The sequence below is a fragment of the Pantherophis guttatus genome, chromosome 3, assembly GCF_059756535.1.
Source record: "Pantherophis guttatus breed Tessera chromosome 3, ASM5975653v1, whole genome shotgun sequence".
In the NCBI taxonomy this organism is placed as follows: domain Eukaryota; kingdom Metazoa; phylum Chordata; class Lepidosauria; order Squamata; family Colubridae; genus Pantherophis; species Pantherophis guttatus.
In genome coordinates this window covers 53,346,792-53,372,118 of record NC_142065.1, presented here as the reverse complement: position 1 = coordinate 53,372,118, position 25,327 = coordinate 53,346,792, and the positions used below count along the sequence as shown (strand labels likewise).

Here is a 25,327-nt window from a genome sequence, read left to right as displayed (position 1 = left end):
AGTACTGCCAACTATTTTCCGGTTTTTCTATGCCTTTTGGCTTCATTAAAAGTAGAAATCAAGCTAAGGAAATGTTCAACCTATTTACATTATTTTAAAAAATTGTCGGCAATGTTCTGATGACATGTCATTAAGATATGAAGGGGAAAGAGAACCAGAAGACAGCCTTTTGCTAGTAATTGTAATTTTATATAAGTATTAGAATTCAGCTTCTTCAAATGACATTTTTCTTACCTCAATTACTCTGTATGTCAGAATTCAAACTTGTCCATTTTTCAAACTTTTTTTTTTCTTCCACAAAGTGAAAACTAATACCTATGGAAAAAATCTATTTCACTTCTACTTTATATTAAAAATTGCATTGAGTTTGATTCAGCCCAACCTAGAATCTATATTGCCCAGACCTCTGAAAAGAAGTCTTTGTGAACACTGAATGATTTACAAAAGGCAATTTGTATAACAACAGTGGTGTCAGGTTACACACGAAAAGAAAAAGAAAGGAACACAGTCAAACACGAACCTGGTTTGTTACTGCCTGCTTTACTTCTCTTCTGGCACGCACTGACAATCGCAAAAGGAAAATCTTTTTAGGGCTACTCGCCCATGCTCCCTACCACCTTTTAAACTATAAGCACCAACCAACCAATCACACGCACAGCTCCCTCCCACATGACCCAGAAATGAGAAGGCACGCTGGAGCTGACAAGTGGTTTTGAGCGTCATGGGGCTGCTTCATTCCTAATCACTAGAAATGTTTTTGTATCATTCATCTCACTTTTCACACTTCTGGTTTTGTGCACTCAAGGAATAGTTTAATAGTCTAGAAAACATTAAAAGAGTAATAAGCCTGCTACCTTAGAATAAGTGTAAACTTTCTGTTGTATTCTTCATTTGAAAATTGGAGGAGGGGATAATTTTGCCTGAACACATAGATCCGTGATGGCGAACATATGGCACGCGTGCCACAGGTGGCACGTGGAGCCATATCTGTGGGCATGTGAGCATTGCCCTAGCTCAGCTCCAGCATGAATGAATGCGCTGGCCAGCTGATTTTCAGGCCTTCCAGGCCTACCAGAAGTCAGGAAACGGGCTGTTTCTGGCCTCCGGAGGGCCTCCAGGGGGGTGGGAAAAGCCATTTTTGCCCTCCCCAGGCTCCAAGAAAGCCTCTGGAGCCTGGGGAGGATGAAAAACAGGCCTACCAGATCTACTGGAAACCTTTTTGACATTGCGTGTCAAAAGCGGGGGGAGTGCAGGGGTGTCGCATGCGCGGGGAAGCATTAAATTATGGGTGTGGGCACATGGGTGCGTGACCGCCCCCACTCCCCCCACTTTTGGCACACGATGGCGAAAAGGTTAGCCATCATTGACATAGATGTTAGAACGCGATAAGCGTTTGGGAAAGAGAAATGTCTTTTTAAAGTTAATTTTTCTCCCTTCAAGGCCATTCCCTATGCAGAAAACTTTCTATGCAAGGAACGAATGGTAAGGGATACTGGAGGACTGTGAGCTACTTTATCAGATTAGGCCTCTGAGACTGAAGTTCTCCATGTCTGCTCAGGGCTATTTCCAAGTTCTTCGCTATTTTTAATCCTTGCATTTGTTCTGTAATAGCTCAGGGATCCAACTTCTCAAACCCGCAAGCTTCCGATTTAATTTTTTTTAAAAAAACTTTGCATTAGACTTTTAATGTAAAAACCAGACTTGGGATTTCAGTTGAATAAATTTATTACCAGGAGGAACAAAAACATTCATTGGAAAACCATGTACATCAGAAACTTTAAATAACTTACATTATTTACACAGAGGTATAAAATATTACATACATTGTATCCTTACATGCACACACGCACACACAGACACACACACATTCACACTTAATACCATTTTGCCAGATGACACAGCCCTCACAGAAGCCCCAGACAAGCACCAGTGTTTTCTATGGGTAAAAAACCCGACCTTTCAGGATAAGGAAAGGCACCTGTTGTTTGAAACAAAATTTCAACCTGGTCACATCCAGGTAATGCTGGGACTGCAACTAAAACAATCGTCCCAACCCTAGACTGAGGTGGCTGGTGTACATTAGTACACAATCAGTAGGCTTCTTAAACTGAGAGTTTAGCCTTAGGGACAGCATGATAACATGTTCTAAAACATCCTTGCAGAGCTGCAAAACCATTATTAGTCTCATTAGTCTTATTACGGTAACCTGTTGTTCAGTTTTTGAAAATTATGAGAGAGATGAAATGTCCATTGTTGCTTATTTTGTATCCTCTCAATTATGTGCTTCAAGTACAATCAACAGTAGGGTAAATTATACTTATTAAACCCAATAAATCAGCTTAATTCCCCTTCTACTACATCCATGGGATCAGAAGTATTAAAAGAGGCAAGGTTCACCCTCCCCTCCCCAAAAAATGGAGAATAACCCGGTGCCAAAGGATAAGAAAGAAAGAGCCACCCAGAACTCTATGGCAAATATGGGCAGTAATTTAAGAAGGAATGTGTGGCTTCCACTAACTTTTCTTGAATCTGAACTGGCTAAGTGAGGAAAGATGGAAGCTGAACTTCTGGAGGACCACAAATCACACAATCCTTTATTTAACCTATAAAAAGTATCCCCTGGCAGATAGATTTACACAAATACTGAATATTAACTTTTGTATGCTTCATATTCTTCGTTCTAAACAAATAACATAAGTCAATGGAGAATGCTGAGCTAATTCACAATCTATTCAAAGATTTCTGCAGGCAAAAACATTCAAAGGGGATCACAAACTTCAGTAAATAGCAAAAAAAACCCAAAAAACAATAAAAAAAACAATTTGGGTTCCATGTGCAGAAATAAAGATTGTGCTGATTTTCTGGAAGATTATCTTCTTCCAATCTTGGAATCGTATGACCCACCTCCCCACTCAGTTTAGAGTGCTGAGTTAAAATAAGGCTGCAAAAAACACCAAGATGCAGTAAACACAGTGCAGCCTTAATATGTAAAAGCTCCCTCTGAGATTACACAGAGGCCAGCTTCCTTTCATCATACTCTCCTCTTGAGCTTAGAAATTGGGACCAGTGAAACTGTGTGTTTCCCAGATCAATTCAAGTTCTATTAACAACAACAAAAAAAAAAAAACACAACAAAATGAGAAAACACCTTGAACCATGAGGTAGGTTAACTCAAAACAAGCTCTCACCCTCTTAAAATCGCAGTCACACACCTCTCTTTGCTACCCCCCCTCCCCTTACCCCCAATTGCACAAGACAAAACACAGAATCATTTGAACACCTATTTAGAATTACAATGCAACTTTCCACTTGGATGGAAGAATCAGCAGCTTAAGTGTAGAGAAAGGGATTTTCATAACACAAATGAATGGACAGAATTCCAACCTAATACGGAGGCAGTAGAGCAAAGACTCCTACAAACTAAAAGCAGAGCTGTAGAAAGATCCAAAGCATCCAGAAAGCAAATTGCTTTAACCTGCTGGTCCATATTTCCCTACTAGCGAATGGCTTTCCCAAGTCTGCTGCTGAGTGATCAGTTTAAATCCTCGGTCCTCTGATGGAAGAGTACAACACAAGTTAAAAGTTTTAAGGATGAATCCTATAACAATGTGAAGAGTGCTTGATCAATCCTTCAGAGAGGCTTGGACAGCCCTGCTACATTGCACACAGATGAAAGCTTCTACGCAGTGATGGATCTTCGAGGGCTTAAGCCAATGTTTGCTGCTAAAAATCAAGTGCAGTGAACAATATCCTGTGAAAAATTCAAGTTTCTAAACACAGAGCATCAACTTTTATCAGTTTGCTCCTTATTGTGACATGGAAATGTGAATGTTTGAAAAAGATGTAAACAACAACAACCAAAAAGATGCTGGGGGTGAGATTAAGAGCGGCAGGCTCATTATCTCCCCAGTAATACAGGAATGCATTGCAACACCCTTGTGCTTAGCATTTCAAATCTTCCTTACCCTGTTTGAAAGCTGGAAGGGAAGGTTCCACATTTTTTCTGTTCCCAGACAAAGGAGGAGGAAAAATGTCCTTTTTCCAGTGATAGGGGACAGTTGATTTCTGCAGTCGCTGCCATTTTGTTACCGAAATATAATAATTTGAGAATGGGAAGAGAAAGTGGCATGTCCAGGTTACTTCTTTGCTGGAATTGCCAAATGATGGCATGAAGGAGAATCCCAAATGTATTTAATCAGTTTAGGTCTCTCTTTCTTGTTGCTTATCTAACATTTAGAAAAAAAAACATCCAGCTTTATAACTGGTATTCAGGAAACAACAACCCTTCTGAAGTTCTCAAAGTTCATCAAATCAGTTACTAAATATATCGCTCTGTATCATACAATTGTTAGTTGTCTTTTTTCTTTTAATACTGTCATTCCAGGAATCTGGGAAAATCAACTTCAAGAGTATTTGGCAAATGAAATAGAAAACCTCTGGCCAATTCTGAATCTATACTGACCACTGAGAATCACTACATTATGTGCTCAAATTAAAGTGGCTCATTTTCTTGCATTCTCCTCCAATCCTTCCCCCTTTCAAAAAGAAAACAAATAGCAATTCACAGATAAACGTAAGAAATAAAAGTCAGTACTTCATAAATCCTCTTGAAAGACCAACTAGAACAAGGAATACCCCCTAAAACAGGGGTCTCCAACCTTGGCAATGTTAAGCCTGGCGGACAGTTGTCAAGGTTGGAGACCCCTGCCCTAAAACAAAACCATCAACTGGTAACCCTTGATTTTCTCTCTTAATTATTTTCACTGTAACGTCTTATGGGCATAATCAGGATATAGGCAGTTCCTGGAGAACTGGAAACCATGGGAAAGCCTCGTTTAATTATACAAGGATGAAAAATCTAATTCTGATTTATAAAATATTTTGACTCCTTTTTTTCAAAACACCCTATTTTGTAGACTTGTCAGATGGATTCTGGCTGAAAGAACCTCGGCACCTAATTTTGTCTTCTTTTTTGGCTCTGTTTTACCATGGCTGCCACCATAGACATCTGACAGAGAAGGAGACTTGAACATGTAAACGGAAAAGGAGACTTCCTTTGCCCTCTCCAACCCATGTACTTGTCAGAAAACCAGGCACCCATCTCATCCTGAAGCCCTGGGTGTGAGAGATTAAATGCTACTTCCTAGCCAAGCTCCATCTTAGTCTTCTTAAGATCATAGCTGTTTTTTCTCAACTTCTAGTTTGTGCTGTTCAGTAGCTTCCTCGCACTCCAGAGCTTCACTGTGCAGTCACTGGGAATAAAGGTAAAAGGATAAGAATGTGAGGAATATCAGTAAAAAAACAAAGCTTGTACATTTGAAACCAAAGCATTACATGAAGTGAGAAACAGAAAAAAACTAAAAGCCAAATTATCTATTACATTAAATGTACTTTAAAATGGTATACTTTAAAATGGCATACCAGCACATTTTCATTTTCAAGGAAAAGAACTACAGGGGTCCCTGATCTGAGTCCTTTGGTGCTTTCCTGATATAAGCCATCATTCTGCTTATCTGCAATACTTTCTATTTCTCCCTGAAGATGCCATTTTATTGCAAATTGCAACTCAGGGAATAAATCAGATTTGGCAGATCTGGAGGTAATTTAACCTCGCCCCCCATATAACTGCTTTTCCTTCAACATAAAATTGACTAATTTAAGCATAGTTTTATAAAGCAGGTTCACTAAAACACATTTTACATTAGTTTGGATACTATTATTTTAAACTGCCTATAGAGAAGTTTTAGGTCTCTCCCATCTTTCACCTATCTGTGACACCCAAAGGCCTAGAAACTACTCTTGAGCTCATTATTCTATTCTGATACATGTAGAGGGGAGGCCCAGAGATCTTAATTTTTAAACTAGATTTCTATTCCATATTTCCTCTGGGAAATCCAGATGGCTTACTGATGGCTTTCCATTCATTTTATCCTCTTAGCAACAGCTTGGGCTGAGAGAGAGAGAGAGTGACCCAAAGTCACTCAGAGAACTTACAAACCTGAGGGTGGTTTGAATCTATATCTCCTCATCTGTAGTCCAACATTTTCATTACTATATCACACTGACTGGTTCTCATACTGCAAAAACCAGGCAGTGAATTGGAAGTACCTTACTGGAACCCAATTGTCCCTCAACACACTGACCCTGAACTGATTTTACTAGGAGCAACTTTAAACTTATTTCAGTATAACAGGTTTCCAAGTAAAGCACAGACCACTTGACATTGGAACCAAATTGGCAAAGTTAGGGAAGAATAGGAGGTGCATTTAGGATGCCCATTTAGGAGGTAAAATAGGGAATGAATTCTCTCTTAGAAGACACCTTCACTTACTGTCCCTTCAAAGGAAAGAAAAGCAAGTAAGCATTGCATACCGTCAAGAAGCAGCTGAAATCAGCTCCCAGAGAGAGGGACAGGGAAGACAAAGAGAGGCAGGGAGGGAGAACACAGCAAGAAAAAGTAAGCAGGAGAGTAGAGAAGAAGGAGGAAGATCAAGGCAGACTGGTGGCACGGCCCTTGATGGCAAGGACGCGTCGTGGAAGGCAGGGGGTGAGCCCAGGCACGTAATTCCATAACTTTACCCGACAGTCACTGTGGCATAGAGAAAGAGAAACAGAAAGAGAAGGAGAAGAAGAAGAGAAAAAGGAAAACAGAAAAGGAAAAAAAGAAACATGGTCGGAAAAGTGGAGATCAGAGATTGCCTTAGGGAAGAAAGTGAATGATGTATTCTTAGTTGTTCCCACCCGTTCCCTCCCCCCCCCAGGAGATGCACTTCTGCCAAGCATTGAGCGCTTGCTTGTTTTCCAACCCCAGCTTTGCCAGAAGAATCATGTCTTATAATGGCAGGCTACCAAGAATCCCCACTGCTATGCTCCTGGTTTCTGAATATATAGAAAAAACATTTAAAACTGCCTTAATCAAGTATGCATTGTCTGATTCAGTAAGCTATTCAGATAACAATACTACATTCTTTCAGGATTTCTTTTTGGGATCATTGAAGGTGGCTATTCACTCATAATGGCATTATATGAAGAAGCTATAAACAAAACAACTCTCATAAAAAATTCTTCTTTGGCTTAAAGATGAACAGTCAATGGCTGCAGCACTATAGAAAGTGGCACTTGATGAACAGTCAGTCACTCACCCGTGGCTCCTTTGGCTCCCTCCCTCAGTCTTTGGGCTCTAATGAAGCAATATTATCTTGAACACATCAATTATACATCATGGGATCAAGGCGGCACAGCCTTTTGGAACCCCTCCCTGGATATAATAGGATTCTACTTAAACACTCACCTGGAAGCTGTGAAAATGTGCTTTGAATTTGTGCAGATGGCATTGATAGGACTATCATGCCCCTTGATGTCCCCAACAGGTGTGAAGTTGTCAACATTCCAGACCTTCACTGTCCCACCACGGCAGGCACTCAGCAGCATCGGCCGGCTGGGCACAAAGGCCAAAGCACAAACCCAATCTTTATGTGCAGGGATTTGCTGGAAACAGGAATACAGTAAATCAGAAAGGGCTCAAGTCTTGTCCTAATAGCTAATTAAAGGAAGGAAATTATTGGATTAAATAACTCAGTTGACTACATTGAACTAAGAGGTATTTGTTTCCCTTTTCATAATTCTTGAAACTTTTCAAGATTTTCGAGATCAGTGATACAGAAAAGATGTGCTAAGGCTATAGAGGCAAAAATTATACCCTGAAAATGCACTAACTATTAATGTACTAATGCTATGGAACAGATGACAGTGGGATGAATCAAATGGTCCCTGAAATAGTATAGCATCCTTTAGTAGAAAGGAATATTTTCTCTATTATAATTACATAAGCATTCTTCAAATATGTTTTGGAAACCTGGGTAACCCTACAACTGACCCTACCGCACAACTGTATGTGGAGGGAAGAAGTGTGTCAGAAAGTGCCACTAGACATAAGGTAGTTCATTCCTACAATGTAACATTAGTACAAATCAGATTCCACTAATACACTTAGCACAGAGGGACACTTTGCCATGTTATCTTTAACATTAGCCTAAACATCTGATTTCTCTCACTGCCTTTCCAAGCTTAATTCTCCTCCTCTTTTATTCCCCAATGATTCATAGCTTAGTATTTTGATACCTGAATGAGTTCTTGTTGATCCAAGTCCCATTTCTTGATCCCATTGTCACGGGAACCACTGAAGAGTATGTCTCCCTGAATAGCTAGGCACTCAATCCCATCATAATGTGGAGGCTCAAAGTTGTGGGAAGGTCCAATGTTCCCACCGATACCTTCAGCAATCTCAAACATCTGCAAAATAGAACTTCTTAGGAAAAAGAGTAGCTAATTAAGGACCACTGTTCAAGTTCAAGCCTTGGGCTCAATATGGCACTTTGCTGTTAAAGATGAAGGAACAGTGATAGAGAAAGAAGACCATCTTCCCTTTCTCAATATTAAATTTGAAACAGGAAGATTATATGCAATAATTTTGGAACCGGAGATATGAGTTAGCTGGTATGGGCTTATTTTGCATCTTTTGTAAGAAATGCAGTGGGGAACTAAATGCAGATATTCATTAGAACTAATTGTTATAATCACAGTTGTTGGATAGCTCCTATTTTGGTTTTCAATTAATTTCTTTCCCAGGAATTTATATAGAGCCAAGTTGCAAGCAAATGCTAACTGTGAGACCAAGCAGAGCTTAATGGAATGGTTTCATTTGCTCTTTAGTAATTTTTCATTTCTATTGCCTGAATGTGAACAGCCTCATCTTTCTTCTGGATCAGAAATTCTCTTCTCTTCTAGATGATACAGAGATAGATAGATAGATAGATAGATAGATAGATAGATAGATAGATAGATAGATAGATAGACAGACAGACAGACAGACAATTTGAAAGGAGAGGAACCAGACTGTCAATAATATAGAATGTTCCTGAATATGCTAATACACTCAACAAAACTTAAATAATACCTTAATGTAGTGATCCTTAGATCCTGTGACTACTAAGTCATGATTGCTTGCAGTCCTATTCACTGTGAGACACATCACAGGGCCAATGTGACCTGTCAGCTTTCCAATAGGCTGAAACCTATTTAACATATAAATAAGCCAATAAATAGCCAAACACTACAATAGTGATCAAAACATTATAGGCAGATTTTATCTAAGAAAAAGTATTCTTTTGCCCCTTCCCTGTACTGGCAACCCCAGCATGCACATTCTCTGAAACATAAAGCAATGACAATATACTTCACCAACTCCTTGTCTCTCTCTTCTGGGCATTCTCATACATTGGTAACCACTTGTATACTGTGGGCAGTGTCAGGAGTTGCTGATTGCTTATCCTGCTGTACAATTTGTAGGTCTCTCATATTATCCCATATTACATCTCTCACTGTCCCCATTAACTGGGGATGATATGTATAGAAAATCATAGAACTGGAAGGGACCTTGGAGATCTTCTAGTCCAACCCCTTGCTAAAGCCAGGAGCATTATACCATCCTAGTCAAATGGTTGTCCAGTCTATTCTTGAAAACCTCCAGGGATGGAGCATCCACAACTCTGGGAAGCAAGCTAATAGTCCAATGCACTACAGGAAAACAGGTTAAAGAAATGATTTCTGTTTTCTTTCTGACCTGTTCAACTCCCAAATGCGGACAAAATTGCCAGTGGCTGCGTAAAGCATGGTGCCTGTGGGATTAAGTGCAATCTGATTGATCTGGTGTTCGCCTTGCACACTGGTGATAGTCCGGGTAGTGGTCCCAGCACAGGCATCTCCAGTGATCACCTGGCCTGAGGAGCTAATGGACAGAGAGAGGGGGGGAGGGTCTGAAACATCAAATATATCTGACAAAAGTATGAATGGAGTTCAGTGAGAAAACAGTAGATGTTTGCCCTTACAAGAGACTATAGAATCCCCATTGATTTACATACTGCAAACTCACATAACTAGAATAAATTATTTCTCAATCTTACTTGTCTTACTCACAATCTTACTTAATCTTACAATTATAGCTAACTGCAGTTATAATTGTCCAGTACAAAAAGAAAAAGTAACTCATAGCTTGCTTTCTGATATCTTTCTCTGCAATAAGAATTAATTAACCCAAGTGATTAGAGCCAACAACGGGTTTAAACAAGATAAGACTAACTCTTTTCTTCTCAGTTGGCTTAAGAAAGCCAAATTTCATGTGATGTTAGCCAGATGGTTATCCACCTGGTTTGTTACACTCCAGCTTCCACAATATTCATTCAGCGCATTCAGCATATTCTAGCTGGGAAATCTGGAATTTGTATTCCTACTACATCCTAAGGGCATAGGGGATCTTGGGAAAGATGATTGTAAAGCATGCAATACAGTGATTACTTACGTGAGAGTACGGATGCACTTTGCAGAATCACGGATATCCCATACTTTGATGTAAGAGGTAGAAACTGTGAATACCAAGCCAGAGTCACTGCAGTATTTTATGGAAACTACGTTATTTGGATGACCTTTCAAAGATGCAATTTCCTGTCCTGTCACTAAATTCCACATTTTGCAACTCCGATCTTTGGAAAGGAAAGAAAGCTGAATCAGAATGGCTTTTTCTTCTCTGTTGAGAAAAGAAGCTACTAGTCTCCAGTAAATTATAAGAGGCATGCACAAACAACATGGAAACCATCACAACTGATTGGTCCAGGAGACACATATTCTTCTTAACCTGGATTCTGAAACTGTCTTAATAGAGGTCAGTTACAGATTGCCACCCACTTATTTTTAGGAGTATAGGTGACTCTGAAAATGTGTCCTCAAAAAAGGTGGATTATGGTATGAATCTATAGCTATCATAATAGACATATGGTTCCCACAAAGAATCCATTCAACTGTAACTCCCTTTAGAACATGTGTGTAGCACTGTTCAATCCTTCCAGCATCTAGGTCATCAAAACCAGACAAACGTACCTTTGGATCCAGAAAATAACAATTCATCAGTAGCATCTAAGCACAATACTGGCTTGGTGTGTCCTTCAGCCACAGAAATGCATTGCAGTGGTGCTGTCCGGGCACTCCTGGAACCTCCCACAGGATTAATGATCCCCCTTGCATGGGAGAAAACAAAACAATTAAAAGAGTGCAAGTACATTGTCTAAGTAGAAAAAAATGAAACTTCTGATTTATGAAAGTGTGAACGACATCAGGAAGTATTGCAGGTCCAATTGGCAAAAGAAAGCTCAGGATCGTATTGGTTGGAAACATGTGGAAGAGGCCTTCATCCTGCAGTGGATAAGCAATGGCTAAAATGATGGTGATGAATCTGATTCTACTCTGGAGCAGCCACTTCACCAGTGAATATTGACATGCCAGAGAAGGATAACCTAAGATTGGCACTTTAGATCATCACCTGTAAAGTGATAACAACTATTACGTGGTCTTGCAATAAAGAAGCTAAAGTATTTAGAATGTGTTTAGGTGGTTAGAATGTAAAGATATTCATTTTGCTTGTTTGTTTTATTATATACTGATGGAAGCAAATGAAGTAAAAATATGTGATGCTATTCCATTGATTATTTCTGACAGAAAGTTTTTTACTGCTTTGAAAAGACTGAACTAAACATTACAGACCCAGAATGGCAACCTGCAACTGATGTAGATTTATGTCCTCAATCTCTCTTTCTCTCAAAAGCTCCCAGAAAGCATTGGCAAATTTTGAAATTTCACCACCAAGAAATGACAGCTCATTTTCCTAACATTTTTGGTGGAAAACAACAAAAATGGGTTCAAAAGCAAACACATGTGGTTAAATTTTCATTTAAACTTTTCAATTTAAATCTCATATCTGCCCCCCCCAGAAATCCATCACTGCCCACTGCTCACTCTGATTAAATACAGTAATAGCATAGTTATTTCACCCATTGCTCTCCTCAGATCCTCAAAATGGAAAAAAATGTGTATCTCTAATTGCCTTAAACTTGCCCTTCTCTGTTCTCTTCTTTTTCATCCCTTTTTCCATTCTGTACAGGGACTGAGAAACTGGCCAAAATTGGCTTCAACCCTGTGCTATAGATGAATGAAATATATCACGCTCTGGTGATGCTGTACATAGTGCAAAAAGTGCACACAATTTTGTGATCAGAATAGAATATTCACAAATAGGAGACTAGAATATAATATGCAAATAAAAAAAGTTTTTTTGTAACAACAATTTTGGCTTTAAAAGATACGATTTGACTTTGGGGTTAAAGTAGGAAAAAGAAAGTCCTGGACGCTGGCCCAGAAAAACAGATTTTTCTGGAATCCCTAGAAAGGGAATGGGAATTGAAACTCGTAGAAAATATATTCTGTGTTTCAAATAAAAACAAGCATCATATTTTAATGTTTTTCACCTAATGTTTTGTGTGTGTGTGAGTGAGTGTGTGTGTGTGTGTGTGTGTGTATCTCTCTATGTGTATGTTTTGAGATATGTTACTGATATAGTTCACGTGCAAATGGGCAGCTTCAAGATCTTCAGGCCTATTATCACTTATACCTAACCACAGCAATTACATTGACAGGTTCATGTATCCAGACAAGTTTTCTTTGGTTACATATTTCAGAAGTGACTTGACATCTCAGAAATGAGATTGTCTAGCCCAAAGTCACCCAGTTAACTTCACGCCTAAATCAGTTTCTAGGCTGATTAATTTAACCACTACAACAAACTAGCTCTTAAGTCATCCTTAGGTGTATTAATATTTATTAAAATAGTATCCTCTTTTTTTGTGTGTGATGTAATTCAAAGGCATCTATTATGGCCATAGAGTTGCTTTGCCATGCTTCCCTCCTGTTCTAGACTTGAGAGAAAATTTTGGTGCCCCTAGAGTGCACCTTTCCCATATACTTGAAACAGATCTGTGTTGCACGGTTATCTGTACAATTTTAATACGTAACATTCTGAGGGCAGTGATTGGTGTTTTTATTTGCTGAAATTCTAAACCCACTCACAATGGATGCATCATGTGAAAAATGCTTCCAATTGGCATGTATAAATGCTTATTCAATTCACTACAATTTTTCTTTTTTCTGCTGCATCATCAACTGAGTGAATTTTCTTATTTAAATTCCTTAAAACTGTCAACTGACTGCTGGCAGAAAAAAATGAGAGTTCTATGTCTTTTGGCTGCCACCTAGGGGTAATCCTGATATGAGTAGCAGAGACTGAGATGCAGTTACTGGATAAATCCTAAAGGTGCTTTTTCAAGAGGCAACTGGACTTTCTCGTTTTTCTTCGAATATGTTTCGCTTCTCATCCAAGAAGCTCAGAAAGTCCAGTTGCCTCTTGAAAAAGCACCTTCGGGACAACCATGACCTGGATGACTCAGAATCTCCATAGACATTTACTGGGTAAATGTTGCAGAGCTGGAGTTTGAGAGTCAAATTTTTCATGTGGGAAATGTAAATTATTACATCAGAAAAAGAAAGGAGGAACCAGGACTTCTACTGGCTGCCGAAATATTTGAGTTGTCCTTTCCATTACAATTTCAATTATCTGTGTTAAGCCAAGGATGAGCTAGACAGTTTTAAGGCTCCATGTCTCTTAAGTTGACCTAAACAAATGGCCACAGAAGCCCAAACCCCAGCAAGCCTCACAGCCAATTGCTGTAGAGATGCAGAGCCCAAGTACTGACAGAAGGGGAGGTCCTACAGCAGATCTGCAGCAGAAGTTGGAGCCAAGCAGATTGCTGACTCCAATGGTAACTCATCCTCCATAGATCATCCAGATGGAAGGCTTAGAGCTGGACAAAAGGTGGAAAATCATTTCAAGAACAGGGCATCTAAAGCTGTCTTCAGAATGCCACAGATGAGGGTTGATGGTAAGGTACTGATGCTGGCATAAGGTCAGGTCCTCTGCAAATTGCTAGTACTATAGGATATTGTCATGCTAAGACAAGGAAACCGTGTGAATGAGGCTAAAGTGTACAAAATCTTATATTTTTAGTGAATGTACAGGCTAGAAACTACCACTTAAGTTTCAATCAACAGTTTGAAGATAGAGAGATTTCCTTTGGCAAGTAGGAAGGCATGTATCACATGGGCAGAGAAAAATAAGACTCAACAACAATCTCCTGGAGAGGAAAAAGCTTTGTTCTTTTAAAAAGTAGGGGTAGAACTTGGGGAAGGCAGAGCCAGAAGCTGTGTGGAGAAAAGCAGAAACATATAATTGTTCTTCTCAATTTTTTGACAAAAGTGGAATTTTTAGCAAAAGGAAATTTCCAAGTAAGGGGGCAAAAGGAGCGCTTGCTGACAAGGATAACTATTCCCTATAGGAATAGGAAAAATAGTATAGCTAGAAATATTTCATTTTTCTAGACAACTATAAGGAATTGAATCCAATTGTTCATGCATAATTCAGACTAGGCTGAGAGATACTAACATTTATTTAGAAACTTACTCTAATCTGTATTATTAAATTGCAGCATCTCCCATTTTATAAAAGAGCTCACACCATTTGTAGCAGACCATTGCCATCTAGTGGTCTTTTGGATTTTTCCATTTAACTAGTTTATCAGCTACTATATATTGTAAATTTGGGCAGCTGAATAATCTGTCTCCTATAACATGAAATGTTTACAATCTAATATTTTAAAATTGACAAGTGATTTTTACATTTTCTCTCTTTTTAAAACAGTTTCTCTTCCAAAAGGGGACTGGAATAGTTGAAATCTCTAATCCAGAGGTCTTCAAACTTGGCAGCTTTAAGACTTGTGGACTTCAACTCCCAGAATTCTCCAGCCAGCATAGTCGTCCTGCCAAGTTTGAAGACCTCTGCTCTAGTCATACACCTCTACGCTACAAGGCCTAGAGGTTTTAATATAGAAATCTTTTCATTTTCCCCCCAATATGCCATAAAGGTAGTAAATGTTCCCAAGCCCTATCTAGGCTTGGGTTAATGAGAGGATTCCAAATGAAGTATCTTGTGGAAGTAGGTGGAAGCAGCAATAGTTACTAAGGCAGGAGAAAAGGCCAGAAAGCGTATTCTTAGAAAGGATATTTGAAACTTCCAGTCTTTCACCCAAAATGCTATGGAGTTTGTTACCCATTGTTTTGGAGGGAAGTTTGGTGACCGCAGTGATTTCTGTTCTGCAGAACAGAAACAAACGGAGGTTGGATAAGGATCAACATAGGAGAGAGAGCAACTTTTATATGGATATTGTCAGCTGATTCAACAATAGAGGGAGAGCCTGTCAACTCAGCAGAACAAAAAGGCTTTTGGGGCAAAAAAAGACTGAAAGCTTCAGACACGTGCTGATGTTTTAACTAGGACTTCCAGACAGAATGGAATTTTAACCCACTACTGGCTGGTGATTTTCAACACATATAAGAAGGACAATTTGCAAGAAATCATGTTACAGGTAGTCCTCGACTTACAACAATTCATTTAGTGACTGTTCGAAGTTACAACGGCACTGAAAAAAGTAATTTAGGACCGTTTTTCACACATGTGACCACTGAAGCTTCCTGATGGCCCTATGATCAAAATTCAGACGGTTGGCAACTGACTCATATGTCCCAGGGTCCTGTAAACACCTTGTGCAACCTTCTGATAAGCAAAGTCAATGGGGAAGCCAGATTCATTTAACAACCGTGTTACTAACCTAACACCTGCAGTGATTCACTTAACAACTGTGGCAAGAAAGGTCATAAAATGGGGCAACACTCCCTTAACAAAGTCTCACTTAGCCACAGAAATTTTGGGCTCAATTGTCGTCATAAGTCAAGGACTACCTGTGTATTCCAAGTCACAGGAAATGGGCCTGAAACATTCTTTAGTCAGCTGAAGGTATATTTAGCAGTCAGAAAGTAGAAACGGAGGAAGGTAAGAAATACTACATCAGAGTCTGGTGACATGCAGGTTTTAAATGCAGGAAGAGAAAATAGAACGGGAGGGGAAGAAAGAGGCCACAGGAGTTATATAATAAACAGTAAGTTTTATACCTCAACACCTCCGAGATAGAGGAATCACTGTCATCAGACCTAGGGATAGAAAATTAGCAGGATTATGGGTAATTAAAACCAGGAGAAAGAAAAGCAGCAGCATAAAGTCAGAAGGGGGAAAGTTTGTTATTGCATCCAAGCTAGCAGGGCAGATAAAAAAGATAGCAGGCTGCAGACAGAAAGGGCTCAGGAGCAGAAGGAACATGAGCAGAAACCACCTGCAGTTTGAATAGATATTTTCTCACTCGCTAAACCCTTGATATTATACACAAAGTCTTGGAACTTGCTTTAGGAAAAAGGAAATGAAAACTCTAATGATGTTAAACCAGAGACCTTCAAACTTGGCAGCTTTAAGACTTGTGGATTTCAACTCCCAGAATTCTCCAGCCAGCATAGCTGGTCCACAAGTCTTAAAGCTGTCAAGTTTGGGGACCCCTGTGTTAAAACTATTGCACATATGTGGCCCTTCTGAGGAGAAAGACACCACACATACAATGCAATCTATCAAGATTGGTGGGTAACACCTAGTGGTCAACCTGTCAGCAAAGTCTATTATGACTTCCACAATACTTCCTCATGAGGATATGATCACTGTGGTGTCAAATTCCCTCTACAAATGGCTGTCAGTTATGTTTCTTGTATTGCTTTTATTTTTATTTGAAACTTCAATAGCCACATAGACTGAAGTTGATCTATACTGGACAAATTAGCTTAAAGCACTAAATGGAACATCACCAGTTTTTCGATGCTACAATTCCCCTCTCTCATATCCTGATCTCAAGAGTACACAGGCTGGTATTTGGAAAGCAGAAAGCATATGCAACTCTTGTCTCATTAATAGAGCAAATTAACAGCTATTTGGAAGATGCGTGCAACTCAAACCTATCTTGAAAAAATAAACTTGCATCCTCTCAACATTCATGTGCAGAGTTTTGAAAATGAGACTCCTGGCTGTGGGAGGCTGCAGACACGATTGGAAAGAGATTTCATGCTTCCTAGCAACCATCTAAATACACTGAAGAGAGGCAGCAATCATTTAGCAATGGAGACATCATGGAATGTATAAAATTAGTTGCTGGTCCTGGATGGGGAAATGGTATAACTGTTATTTAGGTTTCTTACATATTTGGGGAAGTTCCAGGGAAATCTTGTCTGGTTGCTGCTAAATGTCCTCATTGCTGAAGCAGAGAGCTAACTCCAGTGCAAATGGGACAACACATCTCCAGCCCCCCCCCCCAAAAAAAAACAAAAAAAAAAAAACCAACAAACCAAAACAACAACTCAAAACCAAAACCCAGTATTGGGTAAAATGGAAAATTAGGAGAAACTTTTTTTTAGAGCCAGCAGCTATAACCATAAATTCTTCTCTTTATCCTTGGGAAATGAACCTCCTCCAAATCTCATAGTTAATCTTACTTGTCTAATGCAGAGCCCTGGCTCTGGTTGCTAGTGAGCCGAGAGAAGACATTGCGGTCATTGCGTGGTCTGCTGGGAGGGGATGAGGGAGGAGTGAATCCAACATCTGGATTTCTAGGCAAGAAAGAAAGATGCGATGATTTACTCTGATTGGAGGCTGGTTTGCTCCTTGCAAATCATCTCTCACCACTCTCAGATCCTGTTCCACCAAGCAAGTCAACTGGATGACAAGGAAAACAAAATATATTGAGGGGCCCCTTCTTATGCACTTACCTGATAGACTGGCCCCTGTCATATGACTTCCTCCTTGTAAGGGGTGAAGTGTCTGTGACTCGGGACTGTCGAGGGCTAGAGAGGAAAAAAACGACAGAAAATATTCTTTGCAAAATTCTCTTATTGGAATGAATGAAGTGCTAAATGCCTGGGGAATCATTTGCTTCAAAACATTCCTAGTGTCAGGGAGGATAGATAGGATGTATATAATCTTCTTGCAGATGCAAAGATTTTGATGAGGGAGCACATGGGAATATATGATCTCTTAAAACACTGCAAAAACAAATGTCAAGAAACTGAAATAGACTGGGAATATTAATTCAGTTTCCAGTACCTTTCATGTTTGCAATATCCTTCATATGTGCAGAAACATTTATATTTATTTTAGTACCTATACTTATCCTTGCCAATTCATAATTGATGGAGACGAATATAAGTTACGTCATTTGTATAAACTAAATTTTCTAAATGTTCAGCAGCCACATCCTGCAGGAAATGGTTCCTGCTCAGACTGCACAATGCTTACGTTTTGACTCTAAAGTGGGGTTTCAGAGCATAGGGACATGAACAGAGCATAGGGATAGGAACATCTGTCTGCAACACTTTTAAAGCAGCTGCACCTTTTCCCAACATCCTGTGATTGCTACTTGAAAGTAAAACTGTGGCTGCTTTGAAGACTTGCAGATAGAGATTGTGAGATGCTCTCTGAAGCACCTTTTTGTAATCAAAGCCAAAGCAAAGCTCCTACTTTCTCATTAGAGCACTGTATATTTTGAACCAGTATCAGGTAAAGCTGCTAGCTGACTGAAGATTATGAAAAGAGTTTTGAGATGATTTCATAAAAATGATGGAATCCTAATGAATTGAAGACTTCTATGCTATTGTTAAAATTTCTGTAAAGTTTGCTGTAAAAAGCTGATTCTGGCCTGAACTCAATATACAGATTGTTGTTTTCTCCTTGCTTGATTATTTCTCTGGCTCACTAACTATTATCATCAAGAAAAACCAAATTTTGGGTTGCTAAAAGGATGAATCATATATTGGTTTACACAAAATAACACTGGGCTCCAAATTTTCAAGCCAGTAGAATCTCTACTTCTCAACATGCAAGAGAATTTACTCAGAGGTCATTGCCTCTGTAAGAGCCATGGTGGTGCAGTGGTTAGAATGCAGTATTTCAGACTCTGGCATTCCACTGCCAGGAGTTTGAGTCTGACCAGCTCAAGGTTGACTCAGCTTTCCATCCTCCTGGGGTTGTTAAAATGAGGTCCCAGATTGTTGTGGGCACTATGCTGACTCTGTAAACCGCTTAGAGAGGACTGTAAAGCATTACAAAGTGGTATATAAGTCTAAGTACTATTACTATTGCTATAACCAGGACTTACAATGTGCTCCCTCGGATAGGCAGGCTGATGGTACGGGAGACTTTCTCCTTATAATAAGGATCATGGATAGAGAATCCAACACTGTCCTCTTTGATTTCCATGAGAGATGCTAATGACTTAGTGATGTTCTTAGTTGAGATGTCCAATGTGGGCCCTAGGCACTCTGCAGATACAGCTTTCATCTGACCAGACAGTTTAGGCTCTCCCTAAAACAAAGTCCCAAAAGAATCAAGTCAGAAAAGGAGCATTAATCAGCTACTCAGGCATTATTCCCTGGCTGAATTTAACTATCCTTATTGGTTGGTAAAATGTAGCACAAGATTTAGATTTGAATTCAGGTAAGAGATATCTGTAGTGATCATCCTAAATTTTAGGATGCAATAAGTCTCAAGAGTCATGAAATCGCTGAAGAAATGTTGGTCTAAAGACAATAAAGGAAAGGGACATACAAATAGATAAGGATGAATATTTAGTACTAGTTATGAATTATTTACCATCCCAGTTTAATGACTCTGAGTGGTTCATAATTAAAAAGCAGTAAAATTTCAAAACACAAAAAAATCCATCAACTAAACATAAATGAACAGTATGCTTATCAATTAATTTCTAATTAAAAAAGAAAGCATATACCTGGCTATTAGGCCTTGAATGCTTGGTGGGACAGTTACATTCTAATACCTCGTGCAAACTACTCTCACTGTTTAACTGAAGAGCAGTCAGATGTTTACAAAGACACAAAACACCTATAGCCATACTGACCAAATGCAGCTTTCAACTTACCCTGCACTTGAAGTCATCCTGACTAGCAGAACCTTTCATGAAGAAAGATTGGGAAAAGCTGCAAGACACAGAAGGAGATTTTTGGTAAATGTAATTTTTATAGGAACCTATACAGAATCCAAGTGAGACCAACCCTGAAGAGATTCCCCTAAGTGCAATACTCAGACTCTGATTTATTCCTGTCACAAGCACTCCATGATGAATTGGATTGTTTTATATAAAAAATAGAGCATAGGGATTCCTTGATGTCTGTGAACTGGTTCACTGATCAACAAAAATCATTTCCTTTTTTTTTAAAATATATACTTTATTAGTTTTTTCCTTTATAAAATATAACAAATCATTAGATCTTTCGGAGGTGTAGTGTTTATACATATTTACAAAATATACATCAGATATACTTCAACTTAACTTCCTTAATGTGTTTCCACGTTATACATCAGATGTAGTTCGATCTTACATTACTAAAGATAACCGTATCCTGACATCATGCTTTTATCCTGTTGCTTAACCATTCATACCACTTTCCCCATACTTCGAGATGTTTTGATTTCTCGTCGTTATTTAACTCACTCATTAATTTAGACATTTCTGCACACTCTAGGATTTTGTTTGTTAATATTCCCTCTGGTGGTATAGTTTTATCCTTCCAAAATTTCGCATAGGCTAATCTGGCCGCTGTTATTATATGAGTTATGAGTTGAATTTTGTCTTTGGTGAGACCATCTCTAATTATACCCAATAAAAATATTTCTGGGGATAAGGCTAATTCCTCTCCAGTTATTTCCCGTATCCAGTTTCGAGTTCTAGACCAAAACCTTTTTGTCTCTGGGCAGGTCCACCACATATGATAGAAGGTGCCGACATCCTTACCACACTTCCAACAAGTGGCTGAAGCGTTAGGAAACATTTTCGCTAATCTAGCTGGCGCTAGGTGCCACCTGTGTAGCATCTTATAATGATTTTCCCTATATGTTGCTGATTTAGTAATTTTATAGTTTCTATTCCAGGCCTCCTCCCAATCGTTAAACTTTATGGTGTATCCAAAGTTCTTTTCCCAAATGCTTAGCTGGTTTTTGGCTATATCCTCAGCCCTGTCCTTGTCTAATAGCAGATTATATATTTTTGCTAACATTTTCTTTTCCACCCCCAACATAATTTTATCTAAATTTCTGTATTTTACTTCTATACCGTATTGATCTCTATCCTTCTGGTACCTTGAATTTATCTGAAGATAATTCCACCAATCTAGATTGAAGCCTTGGTCTCTCAATATATCCAAAGATTTTAGATTCCCTCTCTCGTCTAGTATCTCTTTATATGTGCCAAATTTATAAATGTCTCTTCTGTTTGGAGCGACCAGCGCCTCCACAATAGAAAGCCAGTTTGGAACTTTAATATAGAACCTCTGCCTAATTTCCTCCCACGTTTGTATGAGCGTCTCCCTAATTTTATGCTTATGGAAATAAGATTTTTTCTTGTTCCTTGGGTCCCACAGATAAGCATGCCATCCTTCTTGTAGATCATGACCCTCTAAGGTCAGGATTCTCCTGTTTTGCAGTGTAACCCACTCCTTAATCCAGACTACCTTAGCAGCCTTTTGGTATGCTTCCCAGAAGAACAAAAATCATTTCCATTTCTCCCATTTTTTAAACACATTCACACCTCTCGCTTTCTCTGAGGATACTCACCTTCCCTCTGAAGCCAAACTGAATTCTGAGACTTCCTCATCAGTGCTGGCATAGCCATTTTCTATGCAGAAAAGAAACCAACATTTGGATCACATTTGTCAGCACACAGACATTAACACTGCTTCTGTATCAGAAATTTATCTAGGAAAATGTCTCTAGAGTATATCCAAAGGACACAAGAAGGTTGGTCTTAATTTTTTAAAGTGGGCAGCTTGGCAAAAGAAGACTAATCTCCAATTTACAGAAGCAGAAGGACCACAAGAATAAACCCAGAACAAACACACTTTCAAATTAGAAAAGAGCTTTGCCACATGAACTGACTAATTCAGAGGTAAGTTTAAATGTTAAGTTCATGGTTGTACTCATCACATAGCAGCCTGGCTATTTGAAGTCTTTGTTATGCAGTGATTGTCCTCAAACTAGTCCTTCTGTCACACAGCAAGAAAATTTTATAGGAGTGTTGCTATAGAAGAGCACTGCAGATAGGTGAATAACAAAACAGACCTTGCTGCACATTATGAATGAGTGCCTGCAATTCAGGGTGGGATTCTGCTTTTTCTCGTAGGGCATCCAGAATATGATGGTTCTGAGAGGAGCCAGTCACATCTGTTTGTCTGAGACGTCCCTCCAGTAAGCGGATCTGAGCTTCCTTCTGGGCTACCTGCAGGCTCTATTTTCAGAGATTGGAAAATTAGGTAAGAACTTGATCTCTCCACAAGCTCTATTCTCAGCCATAAAGAAGGCTATATCCAATGGGATTCTGTGCCTTGCATTGAATTCTGAGACAAAACCAGAAGACTGTAATCATAATATTCAGTCAGAGCTTTATTCTACTTCTTAGTAAAGTGTTTGGATATTGCAAAAGGACTAAAAAGAGTTTCACTGCAAATATATTTCATGATATTAAAAATCTTACTCCATTCTAAATGCATTTCTCCAAGAGTTCCATAGATAGGTTCAGATTAATATTGTAACCAATTACATTTGCTACTGGATTAGCTACACCTATCAATTGCTAGCAGGCATTCCTAGCCTTGACTTACCTTGTCTATGGATGCTTTGAGAAAATTGTCCAATAAAAGTCGTGCTTCAGCCAAAGAGCAGGAGCTGATCACCACAGAGGTATCTGTAGAATCCAATTCTTCCTAGTAAGAAGAGACCCAAAGGGAGAAGAAATAGAATGAGAAAGTCTGGGGATAGAACATTGTTTCACTGTCCAAATATTGGTTTTACTAGCCTTGATATCCTATCAGTAGAGTTGTGCATGAGTAGCTAATTTCAATTATTCATTTATCACTACTAGAGCCTTCTCCCTGTTTTTTCTACAAGAGTTTTTCTAGAGTACTAATGCCTTAATGTAAATAACAAATTATTATGTAATTTGTAATTAGATGTAATTCCAGACTGAAAGAGAAAAATTCTAGGACTTTTCCAGTTCTCTCAGGGATCTCATAAGGATTATAAAACACAGTAACTCCTTAGTCTCTACTGTTCCTAAGAGCAAGGAGTCCAGCTATCAGCCTCAATTAATCTCTGGCTCATATATAAACTATGGAATCCCCCCTCCCAAATCCCTTGCCTCAGATGGAAATGGGACACACCTTGGTCTCTTCAATCTGCATAATGGTGGCCTGGCAGTCAGAAATACCGTCATTTATGTAGTCAAGATTGGCAGCCAACACTTCAATCTCCTCATTCAATTCCTGCAATCCCTTCTGTTCTTCTGGGTTCTCAGCCTGTAGTTTCCCCCTCTTTCCTAGTAGTCCTTCCTGCATCAGTGACAACTCCTCACGTTTCTGGAAACAAAAGGGAAGAATTGAGTCATTCTGCTAGGCCAGGGGTCTCCAACCTTGGCAACTTTAAGACCTGTGGACTTCAACTCCCAGAATTCCTCAGCCAGCAAAGCAAAGGAATTCTGGGAGTTGAAGTCCACAAGTCTTAAAGTTGTCAAGGTTGGAGACCCCTGTGCTAGGCCATTGCTCTGCAACAAACTCTGCCCCCAAGCCTTGCCTTCTATCCCAATGAAGACATCTACTCTTATGATCCACCCCCCTTGTCACCTTGATAAGACGCTCCATATCTGATTCCAGATTGATGACAGTCATTCTTTGCATGACAATATCAAAGACACGGCGTTCCAGTGACTGCCACTTCAGGCGGGCTGCCTTACTAAAAGTCTGATTTGCACCTTTCTTTGGGAATCTTTTCCTATAGAGGGAGATCACAAGCAAGAGATGAGCAGCACAATCCTACCATTATGTTAAATTCTTAGCCATACTACTCCAAGTAGTTCTGAAGCAGAGGGTAGGAAACCATTCTGAATTCTACCAAGAAGGAAGCTATCAGGAAAAGCCAAAGCTCCAGGAGGCAACCTTGGAGTTGAAAGGTATCAATATGTTCACAGATACCCACATATAATACACACACATGTACTCTCTGACAGATCCCTTGAATAGCTTGAAATATAACCAAAGAATTAACATGGTATCTGACCTGATTGTCCGAGTTCCATTTGAGGAGGAAGGAGAATCTCCCAGCAAAGCATTGGTTTTTCTATTCCATTGGCGTACAATGCTAGAGACAGAACGAGAACCAGATTCTGACTCTAAGGAGGTGGTAGTGCTGGTGGAGACTTCAGCACCGGGTTCTCCCATGGTTTGTTTCTGGTTAATCCTCCCAGCAACCCTATCAGTCATAGGTTTGGCTAGACGACGCAAAGCAGAGACCTAGAAAACCAGAAGAAAAAGAAGAGTCCTGACAAATAGAAATATGAAAATAGGTTCAGGCATCAGTTTCAGGGGAAGAATCAAAAGTGATTCCAGTTATCTCCAATAACATCCCCAAACTGCAAAGGCAAAGGCAGCTAAATTTGGGGAAGAATTTTCTCCCAAGTAACAAGGTTTTTGAGATACATGGCAAAATAATACAAAATGCCAGACATTATCTATAATCAAACTCAAATGATCTAAGCTAAGACCAAATTTAGCAACTTCACTAATCAAGTGATGTGCTCAGTCTCTTGGTAAGAAATTATAGATTTTTCTGGATAAACAAAAAATATAATTCTGTTTAATACATTTACATGCTCAAAAGATACATTTGGGGTCTCCCTCTCCCACTCTATGCAGAGCTCCTGTGATTCATAAGCACAAGAGGCATTTTTCTTGGTTCGTTATCTGAGATTTCAGTTTCAATGGCTATGTGTGATTGGTCCAACAAATCACACTCAAGAAACCCACATGACATTTCCAAAGTTGCAGACTGGCAAAGACTTTTTTTTTTTTAAAAAAAGCAGAGACTTAACACTTGCTATCCTTGTGCACCCTAAGCCTGCACCTCACCTCTTGGGTTTTCCTGCGCAAGACGATCTCCTGCTGTCGCTTCTGAGATTCCAGAGTTCGGATCTGATACTGCAGGAACAATGGGAAAAAATATTGACAACATCCTACAATGGAACATCCATGAAATAAACTTTCCTTACGATGCTACACTGATTGCTCTGATAAAGCTCTTAATAATATCTTGAGGCTTAATATATATGTCAGTTTGTCAGGGAGTGTCCAAATGCTTCCTGTTGCAGTCCGATGGGATTTATGGATGGAAAGTAACATGATGATTATTGATCAAGAGTTAATAGATAAAATTTGTATACAGTCTGCAGAAACTGTGGATTATATAAGATGGGAAAACTCTGGTTTCAGACTTTCATTGCATTTTTTCCTTAAGATCTAATCTTACTCTTGTAGCACTATTGGGAATATCAGTTCCTCTTCTAGCAATTATTTTCTAAGGCTGTCAAGAGTTCCTCTAATTGAAACCCCAGCTCAAATAAATAAATAA

The 25,327-nt window shown here is 39.2% G+C and overlaps 1 protein-coding gene across 4 annotated transcripts in view; it reads right to left on the bottom strand.

Annotated features, from left to right (window-relative positions):
• Positions 1-1,707: 1,707 nt before the first annotated feature.
• Positions 1,708-25,327, bottom strand: part of KIF21B (kinesin family member 21B) — a 75,159-nt gene continuing 51,539 nt past the window's right edge. The window contains exons 17-35 of one of the 4 annotated variants that reach the window (XM_034414736.2): positions 24,829-24,897; positions 23,981-24,213; positions 23,548-23,695; positions 23,089-23,283; positions 22,531-22,632; positions 21,992-22,157; positions 21,488-21,548; positions 19,797-19,854; positions 19,017-19,222; positions 17,632-17,706; positions 17,359-17,472; positions 15,943-15,981; positions 10,933-11,069; positions 10,358-10,538; positions 9,623-9,787; positions 8,957-9,074; positions 8,122-8,292; positions 7,292-7,488; positions 1,708-5,252 (exon numbers count right to left, since the gene is read on the bottom strand). In XM_034414736.2, coding sequence (XP_034270627.1) covers positions 5,198-5,252; positions 7,292-7,488; positions 8,122-8,292; positions 8,957-9,074; positions 9,623-9,787; positions 10,358-10,538; positions 10,933-11,069; positions 15,943-15,981; positions 17,359-17,472; positions 17,632-17,706; positions 19,017-19,222; positions 19,797-19,854; positions 21,488-21,548; positions 21,992-22,157; positions 22,531-22,632; positions 23,089-23,283; positions 23,548-23,695; positions 23,981-24,213; positions 24,829-24,897 — 2,490 coding nt within the window. In that variant the 3' untranslated portion in view covers positions 1,708-5,197. Of the gene's footprint in view, positions 5,253-6,377; positions 6,590-7,291; positions 7,489-8,121; positions 8,293-8,956; positions 9,075-9,622; positions 9,788-10,357; positions 10,539-10,932; positions 11,070-15,942; positions 15,982-17,358; positions 17,473-17,631; positions 17,707-19,016; positions 19,223-19,796; positions 19,855-21,487; positions 21,549-21,991; positions 22,158-22,530; positions 22,633-23,088; positions 23,284-23,547; positions 23,696-23,980; positions 24,214-24,828; positions 24,898-25,327 lie in introns of those variants that run through there. The other 3 variants (XM_087889569.1, XM_034414737.2, XM_087889570.1) reach the window with 3 other exon arrangements.